The sequence below is a fragment of the Lampetra planeri genome, chromosome 17 (genome assembly GCF_965212315.1).
Source record: "Lampetra planeri chromosome 17, kcLamPlan1.2.h2, whole genome shotgun sequence".
NCBI classification, from domain to species: Eukaryota; Metazoa; Chordata; class Hyperoartia; order Petromyzontiformes; family Petromyzontidae; genus Lampetra; species Lampetra planeri.
This window is the reverse complement of record NC_136123.1, coordinates 10,511,644-10,524,731: the sequence shown is the minus strand read 5'-3', so window position 1 is coordinate 10,524,731 and position 13,088 is coordinate 10,511,644. Positions and strand designations below refer to the sequence as shown.

Below are 13,088 nucleotides of genomic sequence, written 5' to 3'. Positions count from 1 at the left end.
AAATGTACAATTTTCTTCTTAATTGTGAGTTGTGAGAAAATGGCTTCCCTTTTTGTTGAACCGTAACACATTTCATAACACTGAGCGTTTGGGCATATACATACAGTAACATTGTTGTGTTCAGACTTACGGACCGCTCGACTTACGAACCAGTTTCGGGAACGAATTAGGTTCGTAACCTGAGGACTGCCGGTATCTAAGTCTGCTCTCCAGTTGCCTGGGTGAAAAGTGATCAACGTCTTTACGCAATCCTGGTCAGGTGGTTCAACACTTAATAATTTGTACAAAATTCGCATGTTTGTTTGCATTCAATATCATTATTATTTGCAACCGATTCTCACGTGAACAATTTCACGACAGACTGGCAGATGGAACGGTGGGTAACGTAGTACGAAGCAGAGACACTTGGAAGTGAGTCCTGTGTCTTCTATTGCCAAAGTCTTTATTCAGTAACTTCCCCTTACAGTGGGCACTTCCTTGGCTACTCCAAAATAATACAACACACACACACACATCTCGAGTGAACTTACTGGCAACATATAATTCTCTAAAACACGAGAACTTGCGGTTGAGAACAACCTCTCACTGCGTCGCACGGCCCTTGCAGATCCACTTCTGCAAGCCGTCTGGAACACTCCTTCCGATAATCGAAAGCCACTGGGAGCTATGCAGGCATTTTTAAAATCTAGACTTAAAACTAATTTAGTTAGAACTGCTTTTTTGTGCTCAATTTGTCTTTTCCGATTCGCACGGTTGGCTACGTACGGTGCGAAAAAAGTTCTACATACATATACGTACATATGTCGCAGCAGGGTGGGGACGGACCTTCTGCCGACCTTCTTTTGAGTAGGTGGACGTCTGCCCCTGGGCACGTTGGAGGAGGCGACTCATCGTGGCCGCCGCGTGCCCTCGGGTGTGGGGGGAGGAAGGCCACTTGAACGCCCCGAACTCAGTTATCGCGGTGCTGCCCGGCCACCCAGCTCGACCCGGTTTGGAACTGAACTTGACGGCGCTGTAATAACTGACTGTAAAATCGGACCGCGATGAAATCTCCGATCATGCAAGATAGTAGCCATTTGGCCTCGTGTCTGATTACCTCTCAGCCGTATTTGCTGCTGTTGTTGTTATTCTTGAACTCGTGCCCAATTGGCCAGATCTTAAGAACTTTCCCAAAAACTCCTGTTTCTTTGGCTGCCCGAGTTTAAAACTCCCAGCCCGGACTGATCCCTCGAACCAACTGCCAACAACTTTAAATATACCGCCGTGGCACAAGGGATTGATTCTCAATCCACTACAGAAGCTTTCGTGAGCAACGCTATGAATCATAGCTGATTTTTTTGAAAGATCGCATAAGTAGATGCTGATGTGTGTCGTATATACCCTGCTCCACCTGATACTGCCGAATAAACCATTGTCAGGTGACCAATCGGGCCCAAGATTTGCGTGTTTGTTCACGTGGCAACTTTATTTGACTCGAAGAAAGCTATTATGAATCGTATCCAACCACGTCTTACATACTGTGTACATAAAACATAAAATAACAGAAACAGTAACACAGTTTTGCATATATATTTTATAAAATTAGATAATTTTAATGGCAGCAATCTTATCTATAATGTACTTACAAATAACATCACCACTACATTTTTGTCCACTGAGCCATTATGTTTGCACATGAATGGCACATGTTGATCATAAACACATTCCCTCTATCAGTTTACCTGCGACAGAGCATACCGTATTGAAATATTAACAATATATATTAAAAAGAAAAACACTTTTGAAATGATTTTGACAACTTTACAAAATTATCTATTCACACTTGACGTGTTTCGTTACGACACTTGCTGTGTCATGAGGGATGTTTTGTTTCACCGAATAGAGCATAGCTCCTGCAGAGCGAGCGTGTTTATGGAGGAAAAGAATGGCCCAGACAGGTGGAAGAAATATCTGAAAACGGATTAAAGCGCAGAAACGTAACCCCCCGACAACTGATTGCACGCATCACGGCTGGCGGAAGGGCTTCCATTACAGGGACAAGTTCCCCTCTGTCAGTTTTCTTTGGCCTACTCTCCCATGATGGCCAAAACACATTGGAAGAGGTGCGAGCATCATCCACGCTTTAACCCCACCACACGTGACCTGCCGATCGGATTAACTGCTGCGTGCTGCTGGGGAGACAAGAGGCCCAGGGAGATTTAAGAGACACTATTTCAACTGCCGTGCTAGAACATCCAACGGGAGACTTGTGGGTTGTGAATCCAGCTTGTTGACCATTACCTTCACGGCAGCATCTCTGTTGCATGACCCAAGTGGGTTCTCCCTTCCGTGCAGACATGTAAAGTATCTCGGAACCCATTCAATGGTAGGTTAAAGGAATCCTGACTGGGTGGGAATGTGTGGAATTGACCCCAACTCGTGGTTCAGGGCTGCCAAAGGAAAACGAGTGCCACTCTATTGCTCATATCGTCAGCGAGACAGTTTAACTTGACTTGTATTTGTCTGTACATAATATGAGTGATAACATCCTGTACATTACAATCCTTGTAGGGGGTAGTGAAACATTGTAAGGTAATGGAATCCCCCGTAGATTCTGCAATTCTGTAGAGTAAATGGAATCCTGTATTCGAGCACATTAAGTGTGAGGGGTTACATCGTTTATGATACACCGACTATGTTCTATAGGACCCGGTGAGGTGTAGGTTCCGTGTAGTATTGAGACCATATGACGCGCTATCGTCCCAGGTGCTGCTGGGAAGGTTATACGGTCGTGAGTTCAACCGCTGCCCGTTAGTTAACTCAGCCCCACCATCCTTCCTGAGGTCGATCAAAACGATTGGCAACTTTTTTGCGGAAGTCAACATTAGTCAGCTTGTGGCGAGAATGGCCCCTTGTCATGATAGTGTGGAATTTATACCACTGGCTCAGGTTTGCAAAATAGAAATGCGGGAGCGCCTCCCCACAACTCCTCGGAGCACGGAGACAGTTTTCCCCCCTTTTGTATTAGGAGCCCACTCCGAAATGCGTAACCACTCTCTTCACATTGACAATCTGAGAAGTCACAGGGGGAGGCAGACAAGGGCATTGAGAGAGAGAGGTAATGTCGTGATGTCTGGATGCGACAACACATCTAGCTGTTTAGGTTGTCGGCAGAACTTAAATGACCGTGAAAAAAAGCTGCTAGGATTTCATACAACAGAAATACATACCCAGTATAATACCAACAGAGTATCCCATTATAAAAACTGCGTGGTAAATTGTGTGTTGTATATTGTAGCATAATCATTATTGAATAGCATGACCTGTGGGTGAAGCGCCAAGTGTTGTATCAGGGTAAGTGAATACACTCTCCTCCATTCTTATCTATAAGTACAAATTGTACTGTTTATATATGTTTGAGTATATCGGCCGATTGATCTCCCATTGTTTAGTCAGAAGCGTTTTGCTTATGCTCTTACTTAGTTTCGAGTTGTTGGGCTTCATCAGTAGAATCCGATTACTAAACACTTAATGCTGGTTTACCAGACACTGTTGGTGAGGACATTACTTCTAATCACACTGCTGGTTATACTATGTCTAAGTAAAGGAAAGTATCGAGACTGGCTTGCATAACCGCAGACGTGTTAGAACCGGTTTTTACAATGGGCCTCTATTGTGATGATACAGTAATACTGTAGTAATAATAAGAAGAATATGGCATGATATTTTCTGGATACCACAATTTTATATGGTATTATCAATCAATATTAAACACAAAGGACAAGGATAACAAAATATATAAATCAAGCCGCTAAGCCACTCTATTAAATGAGGATCCACAATTTGCACATTTTATTGCCATATGTAACTAAATGTACGTGTAATTGTATTGCGAAATATTGTGAATTGTTACTATATTAAATTTAGTGGAATTTCCAATCACATCGCATGTGATGTGACGATAATCAGTGGCTACGTTGTAAATGTTCTACCTTGGATTAGGAGCATATCAAAGGCAAACTGTTTGCAAGCTAAAAACAAACTCTACATATTGACACATACCACCTCCATTTTATAAATGTAGTTCACCTGTTTATTTTCTATTTAGTCACTTTCCAATCGACAATAAATGACTGCAGGCCATTATTATCTGACTGCAAGCTCGCTGCGTATCTTGTGTAATGAGATTGTATTGAAGGATTTTCACTGTGAGAAACGCAACACGTTAATGTTTTCAGGGAAATTGCTTTTTTATCATAGCAGAGAGAAAAACAGGGCAGCAGATAATGACATTTTTTTTTTAAATCGACAACTGAAAAGAAATTGCCATTTATTACGTTAAATATATTTGTCAAGTCCCAATAATCTGCATTCCTCCCTCAGTTGTGCCCTGTAGAAGGGTCATTGTCGAAAACTATGGATTCAAAGTTGTTTTCGTGGCGTGCTGATGAGGAAAGTAGTGCCAGTGTTGTTCAGCTTGAGCCACAGGGAGGCACTATGGCACCAGCACTGTTGGAGGTCAGCAGTGCTGGGCACCAGACTCCCCTCTCACCATAGAAATGTCTAATTTCCACCAATGGCTCAGAACCACCACTGGAAATGAGCACAAATCTATGCTCGTCTGACCAGGGATAACGATTTGACCTGCCTCGTTTCTAGGCCAGTGCTAGTATATTTGCTTTTTTTAAATACAGCATACATATTTTCATATCCATTAAATCCAATTCGTGATAGGAGTTATGTGTTATTGGTGAACAAAAAGTACTCTAACCGAGCTCCTTCAACCTTGGAGGATGACACTACAGAACTACTTCTGTAGTCACATCGAATGCCTCTAAGACCCAAGATTAGATGTCCTCCTGCTTACCACATTTTGTCAAAATGTATAGCAACAACGAAGTGTCACGCTCAAATATGTGCTATGTACATTGGTCAAATTAAGTGAATCGCCACATTTATTTATATTTTTATGAAGTCGTCATCGACAACTGAGACCATCAACTGACTACACTAATAACAACGTTTAATCATAGATGGCTAGACCCAGAATCGAACTCAGGTCTCAACCATTAAGTGTTTTTTTACGTAATCGCCTAGACTCAGGGGAAGATCAATGATCAATGCCACCTCCGATTATCACGGTTGTCTACGTACGGTGCATACGAAGTTCAACACACATACATATGGATCCTCAGTCAATGAGAACAGTGGCAGGCAGAGTGGCGCTGTGCTAACACTTGTGCCTCACTGCAAGAAGGGCCTGGGTTTGACACCCGACTCGGTTACCCTTCAGTCTGTTATCCCCCTCTTTTGCAAGGTTTTCCTCCGGGTTTTCCCGGCCCCCCGCCCCCCCCCCCCCACAACAACAAAATACCCAACGCTAATCAAGGTCCAAATTTGCCCCGAAAATATATCATCCAAATATTAACTCACACAGCAATCAATGTCCCCCTTACTGGCAGACTACCCCCATCGCTGAGCGCAGGGCGTTGAGTCGCCTTGTGCCGCACAAGGGACAAAGCAGCTGCCAATAGGTGGGAGGGGGATCTTCACTCTGAGACGTTTCGTGACGTGATTGAATGCACGTTCATTAACTCCTTTAGACATAAACTACATATGGCTAAGAGAACATGTGTCTATACTCTATACAACCACACAATTAAACGCTGACAGGAATCTCTTATTTGAAAAAAATGTTGCATTCATTAAACTGGCCAGCATGTGTCACTACGGTACTAAGGTAACGGACACATGACGTTCGTAAGATCCCCTTCCTCTAAGTGCCACCCAGTACGCCATAACGTGGCTGAGTGTATCCCTTACCCGAGCCATAACTACTGTATTGCCTTTAACTTAATGAGGCACGGGTTCTTGAACACTTTTAGAACTGTCCGTGCCCTCTCATCTGCTTCGTTATTTATATGCCAAACTCGACGCCATTTTTGTTTTTACCCTGCCGTTCCCAAGACAATCAAAACCCCCCACTGGAAGCAAACCGCCAACCACCACGGACCCCCGAATCCTTGCATGGTTTGTTCTCCAGCGTGCATCTCGTTCGTTTCTTTGACTCTCCTCGCACCTCATTTCAGAAACAGTTGTTACAACCATAACAAAAAAAACCCCACCAACAACAACCAACAGATGCAATTTGTGGCTGTGCGAAGACACAACCTAAAAAAAATATATAATGCTCAGTCTTATTTCGTAGATATTCGCAGAGTGTAAGCTTGACGACACGCACGTGCTCGGGGAGTATTGTGAGATCACAACAATGCCCCATAGCGGCCTCCTGTGGTGTCATAGGGACGTTATGAGTCCCCTCGCCTCCAATTAACTATTTAACTTTCACTTTTTAACCACGTAAGGTCCACTGAGATATATAGCTCTTTTTCAGAAGTGAACTGGCCAAAAACTATATCTCAACGAAGCGGCTTATCGTGTGTACATTTATAGCAGCCAAATTCTCTAAACGCAATGTTGATTCTAAATGTGGAGGGGAAACCGGAGAACCAGGAGAGAAAGCCGCACGACCACGGGGAAAACATGCAAACTCCATAATAGAGGTGTTTTGGTTAGATCGTGTTAAACTGACTAACAAATATGGGAAGGATAGTATTCTTCACACAAGAAAAGTGAAGAAACTCGGCATCAAGTGGATGAAGCTGTCTTCTTAAAAGATGCAGAGATTCAAAGGTAATACCAAACGCAGTTAAAGTAACTCATCAAATTCAGTCACTTAAAGCTAGCCAAATACTACGTAACACTAATGAATTGTTAAAAGATGCAATCTAACCCAAACACCTCTATTATGGATAATATTGATCTCAAACTCCTACGTGTTAAAATGGCAGCTCAAGATATATAGGCGTCAGGGTCGGGATTGAACCCACGACCTTCCCTATATACCAGGCGAGGTAGTTAACATCTCGCCACCGTGGCACCCATGAGTCAGACCAGATATCTCACTTGTCGTACAAACCTGAGGTGACACAACTTTAGTGGTTCCAATTTCTTCATGTGACCATTAACAGTGAATCACGTGACAACCACTTTATAATGGCCCATGGACTATTGCTGCATGCTGAGAGCCGCCCATGTTAGTCGGTTGCAGGGAAAAAAACCTCATATTTGCCCAGTTTGCAAAAGAAAACTCAATGTGAATTGAAGGAAATTTCATTTCAGGAAATGTGAGCAATTGTCCACAGGATTCCAATGGGAAACCACAATGACGGCACTATAACCTATGTGTGGCAGGTCAATCTGCGGTTGTTGTTGTTGTTGTTATTCACAGGAGCATGTTTGAAGAGAGGGCTACCATGATTAAATATTAACTAACCTATGATTAACTAAACAATGCAACTGTGAACCTGACAATTAAACAATCAATTCACAATTCAGAATAAGCTACATTTACTTGCAGGGGCATCGGTTGCATACACGTCTAGCGGCTTGTGAATGGCTTGAGGTAGGGGGGGGGACTCCAAGGCGCCCCAGCCCGGCCCCTATTCGCATGGCTGCATCCGGGGGCGGGGTGTGAATCAGCCAATGGGAAACCGCCCCCTCAGTGAGCACATGGTTAGGAATTTCAATACGCCCTTCGTGTGCAGCATCGAATGTTCGGAGCCGATTCTATTTCAATTGATTCTACTGAAAATAGATTGATGGAGAATCGATTTCATATGCCGTGAGGAAATTACTGTTGAAACTTTTTTAGATGTATATTTTTTAAAGATACATTTTGGTGGGCCGCCACCCTAATGCCCTGGCACACGTACCAGCCGCCATTGGGTTTAATCTGCCACGTGAGTGGACCAATGTAACATACAAGACAGATTAAGCAACAAATATGTTGCTGGGCATCACTCCGCTGTTCCTGATGCGATTGTCTAGCTTGACCACCTGAATGTGAAATTGTAGTTGTTCTGCATCTGCATCAGCAGCCCATAAGACGAGAAGACTGGTCCAGAACACCCGTGGCTGGCAGGCCAAATTATGAGTTTCCGTTTCCGTGGTGAGACCATTGCTTTGTCCATCATTTTTTAGGGTTGCGTCTTCCTTTAAGTCTCCACAAAGCGTGGCTTCACAAACATTCGCAAACCCACACGTCACGTCCAATGTAAAACTGCACGTTGCAGAGTCCCTCTATCACAGCTCAGTATTTATATTAAACAAGATTCTTCTCTCGGCGAGCCTTATGTCAAACACAAATAAAAGTATTGTTATATACATCATGTATATGCATGTGTATATATATAATTTTATATGCCTATGGTACATATTCTGTACATATGGCGGGGGTAAAGCACGACATTGGTAGGGAATGAAGGCGTAACAAATCTTGAGATTTAGATTTTAAATTGACACGCTAATAATATGTTACGCGTTGACACGTTAATAACTTAATTGGGCCCTCCATTCTCAGTGACATCAGCCGTACCTGGTAAGACTGAAATAAACATGGTGGGAAATGAACAAAAGTTGTCCTTTGGAGTACCCCACTCCTGCAAGAGGAAATATGGAAATTCAAAAAATGGTTGATTGTTGTAGGTGAACACTCAATGGTCATTAGAGCATAGTGACACTGATTTTATAGCATATATACCATAGGCGCATATTCCACTGTGTATGTCAAGTACAAGTATATGGCATATGCACACACATATAAAACATATATGTATGCATACGCATGCATATACACAATACTGCTGGAAAATTAAAGCGTTTCGAACATAAGGCAAATATGGTAAACACACACAACGGATAAATACAGTTATGTACGCAATTCGTAAATAGACGGCACATTTATCTCGATTTAACAAAACGAAAGAGTAAAATTAAGTGTACTGTACTGGAACGCCTCCATCATTCCTCACTGAAGGAAATGTGAAACCGAACTTCTGCTGCGGAGGCTGGGAGGCACTCACAATCACAAGGTCACAAGTTCAAATCCTGGTCTGGGATCCAACCCAGCCCACCATCCCTCCAGGGTTAATAAAATAAGCACCACTTTGGGTGGAAAGTCAACAGTGGCTGCCTCGTGGATGAACTGCCAAAGTGATATAAAATATCCACCGCCGGCCCACGGCAGCCAGCGTAGCTGAGCGTCGCCCCACGCGAATGCGAGCGTCACGTCGAAGTACATTTGCGGGGATTAAAACTGGTTTACGTTGAAGCCGGTCAGCAGGCGAGTGAGCGAGCGAAGGAGCGGTCGGTCGGGCGGGTTGAGAGCACGAGCGAGCGAGCATGCGTGCGTGCGAGTCCGGTCACGTCTCCGTGTAGTGGTGGTAGTGATGGTGGTGGTGGTGCTCGTGGAAGTGGTGGTGCTCGTGCCGCTGCATCAGAGGCATCGCCGTGTCATACGCTCCACCGTAAGCGTCTCCCTCGCCCGCTACAGGCAGCGGGAGCGCCGGCCCGGGCGCCAGCCCGTAGCGCCCGTGCGCCTCGCGTGACCTCTGCCGGTGCTTCTTGTTTCCGTGCTGCTGTTGCTGCTGCTGCTGCTGCTGCAGTTCGGACGGCGATGCAAGCACCGGGGCGTACACGCTCTGTGACTGCAACCGGAGGGCTTTTCCGGACTTAGCCGCGGCTGGCTTGCCATGGACCCTCGGCGAACGCGCAATCAGCAAAAGCTGCTGCTGGGTTCGAGCCTTGCTCGTCAAGGCCTCGCCCTGCTGCCGGTTGAGTGGCGGCGGCGCGTCACCGCCTTGGCCGACGCCGGCGTCGCAAGCGTGCGGTCGATGGCTGCCACGTGGGCCGTGACTCTCGGGCCCCTGCGAGTGCGAGCGACCGTGGGGCTGCGTCACCTTGCTCTGTTGCTCCTGCTTGGCATTTTCTGGTGTGTCTGCACAGATGCACACAAAGGGCAATCCCCCCCATCGTTATATATTTTCGTTTGCACGGCACTTAAATGCCAAAGCATATCAAAACACCTTACAACATATTTCTCGCATCAAGGAGCATCAACCATCACGTGAACTCCGGTCATCCTTGCAGCAGCGGGTTTTGGGTGGTCATTGAACAAAGACGGTCATCGCATCGCGCGCTTTCAGATGCGCTTCTGCGGCCGTCTGGAATGCTCTTCCTTCCGATATTAGAAAACCACTGGAGCCATGGACTTTTAAATCTAGATTGAAACCTCATTTCTTTACAACTACTTTTTTGTGTTTAGTTTGTTGTCCTTCACCCCGCACCTCCGATTAGCATGGCTGGCTACGTATGGCACGAAAGATGTTCAACATACAATCAAACATATCTCATCTCAAACATTTGAAAGGAGACCCCCCCATAAGGCCGTATTTAGGCACCGAAGTAGCTCTGGCCTACTCGCACCTGGTCATCGTGGACACACGGTTTCAACGCACCTTCCTCGAAGCGCGACGTGTAGTTCTCGATACCCGCGAGGTCCAGGTAATGGTTCCGCCGCTCTATGTTCTCGTCCAGGCAGTAATGGTGCCGCGTGTTGGCTGGGGGGTTCTGGTCACTGTTGTGCCGACTGCAAGCAAAAGCGGAGTGGAGGGGTGAATGTGTAGTTCACATGTGCACGCTCAAACTATTTGGGCAATTTATTTTATTTTACCAGGTAAGGCCCACTGAGCTGCAATATATAGCTCTTTTTCAGATGTGCACTGGCCATCACAAATCATAGCTCAACGAAGTGGCTTATTACGTGGACATGTATCGCAGCCAAATAACTCTTAAAGGCGTGTTCCGAAATGTGGAGAGAGAAAATCTGAGGACCCGGAGAAAAATCCACGTGACCACGGGGAGAGAGACGCAAACTCCAAATATATAGGCGGCAGGGTCGGGATCGAACCCAAAACCTCCTGTACACCAGGTGAGGTAGCTAACATCTCGCCACCATGGCGCCCCAGTGGCAGCACGGGCAACAGATGTACAGGCAGACCCTGACTTACAAACGGGTTCCGTTCCTGAGACCCGTTCGTAAGTTGAACAGTTCGTAAGTCAGAACACAATAATACACTGTATTTAAATGCACATACGGTCAGTGTTATGAAGTGTGTTAGGGTGCAACGAAAAAGGGAAGCATTGTTAAAATCATAAATAAGAATAAATATTGCACCTTTGTATATTTGCCAAACCAAATAGCTCAGCGGTTCTGTTCACGAGTGTGAGTTCACGTTCGCAAGTCGGATGGTCTTACGGAAGCTCGTTCGTAAGTGGGGATGCTCATTATTGGGGCATTCGTAAGTCGTAGACTGTCTTTAATCTGATCCAATTAGAAAAATCCGATTACTTTCGTTACCATCCATCATCTTTCTGGGTCAATAAGATGAGTATAACTTGGTGGCAAGTCAGCAGTGGCGTTTTGAGAGGATGCGGAATTTCCTCCACTGGCTCTGGGTACCATTTAGAGAGATGAGCGCGGATGTAAAAATGCAACAAATTTAACTGCGACCGTTCTCTGTGACTGAACTCTTACCGAAGGTTCCGTTTGTCAGGACCGCCAACCCCGTCGGGGCTCCCCGTGGCACCGGCCCATGTCCCCTGTACGTCTGTGTGAACATGGCGGGAAGCATAGACAGACACATAGACAGATATTCAGACATAAAGACGCATGCAGGCATTCATAGAGACACTCAAGCTCAACGTACAGGCAAGCGAGATTCAGAAATCACTGCTGTAAATCAAATTGAGGTCACCTGATTTAGCATTGCTCGACTGCCTTCCCCCTCAACCCCACAATACATCGACATACAGGCATGCACAATACCAACAACAACAACAGCCGCAATTCACCGCTAACTGGTGGTGACGTCACCACTGTGCTAGGTCCACAAATTCCAAATGACAAAGATCCCCCATTTTTCCTTGTACATGTGTATGTATGTTGAACTTCTTTCGTACCGTACGTAGCCAACCATGCTAATCGAAGCCTTGAACAGATTGTTGGGGCAACTGCTGTTAGCAAGCACTTATGAAGGCCACGTAAGAGGGAGGGTGGCCAACAGCATGCCCGGCCGCCTTTGTCTCACCAGTGCTGATGTTTATACACCAGGCAAGTTGCTCATTAAAGGCTGAGTTTAAATTCGCCACTGATGTCGGCCATGAGCGTGAATGGAACTCGGGAAGCCGGGTTTATAGCGCAGTGCACTAACTGCTGTACCACCGCTCCCCACATTACAACACATATATACACGTACGTATGTAGATACACATGCTTACGCTGAGACATACCCATATGCAATAACGCACGGTAACTCACAGAGACACGCTGACATAACCGAGGACGTAAAAACAACATCAACGGCATTATACACATTGCTGTGGTGTCTAGGCTGTTAGCGAGCACCCATTAAGGAGATCACAGAACATGCAGGGATGATGCTATCAACACAACGCACAACTGACCATCTTTGTCTTATCCGTGGCGATGTTTGCACACAAGGCACAATTGACCTCAGAGATAACTGCAATGGGTTCGGATACCACTTGCCGCTTAAGATGTGCATGGCGAGAGATTTAGTCCAAATAACCAGAATAATGACCAGAATCCTCATAACGTGGGTATTATCGTTAAATACATTTTTTTTAAACGTTTCATTTCCGGACCAAATTTTATACGTGAATTTCTATCAGTAGTATGTGGAATCTGAACCTATTACTGGACATCCCCTAGATTAAATAAGCCTTAAATAAGTACATGACATTCTAATGTGCTGTGCCAGCCTAGGACAGGCCTGTTAATAACACTTGTCTCTCCACAATCTATAAGGCTACGAAGGTAGGGTCATCGTGATGTAACAATTTCACGGTATAAAATACGATATTAGACCCATTGTAATGGCATCGTCCATTTTTCTCAGTGTCATCATAACGTGAGTATTGCTACTTTTTTATATATATATTTGACTTCCTAACTTAAAATTATGAAGTACAAAAATTACAGGTTCAAATTAATAATTAAACGAAGAAGATAAATTATGATTACCATGTAAATTAATGAGTTGTAAAATGTTTCTTGAAGTGATTGATGTTATGGTGGTGATATGACATCATAAATTCCATAGTAAATTTAATTTCGTTAATTGTTTCTTGTATAACTGAAAGCATGTGCTTTAGAAGTGTTACAGGTTGTAGGGTTGCAATGATTA

General features: G+C 44.8%; 1 protein-coding gene across 2 annotated transcripts in view; it reads right to left on the bottom strand.

Annotated features, from left to right (window-relative positions):
- Positions 1-9,114: 9,114 nt before the first annotated feature.
- NKD2 (NKD inhibitor of Wnt signaling pathway 2) overlaps positions 9,115-13,088 on the bottom strand; it is a 101,119-nt gene continuing 97,145 nt past the window's right edge. For both annotated transcript variants that reach the window (XM_078602105.1, XM_078602106.1), the window contains 3 exons: positions 11,417-11,489; positions 10,338-10,468; positions 9,115-9,817 (listed from right to left, as the gene is read on the bottom strand). In XM_078602105.1, coding sequence (XP_078458231.1) covers positions 9,243-9,817; positions 10,338-10,468; positions 11,417-11,489 — 779 coding nt within the window. In that variant the 3' untranslated portion in view covers positions 9,115-9,242. The remainder of the gene's footprint in view (positions 9,818-10,337; positions 10,469-11,416; positions 11,490-13,088) is intronic.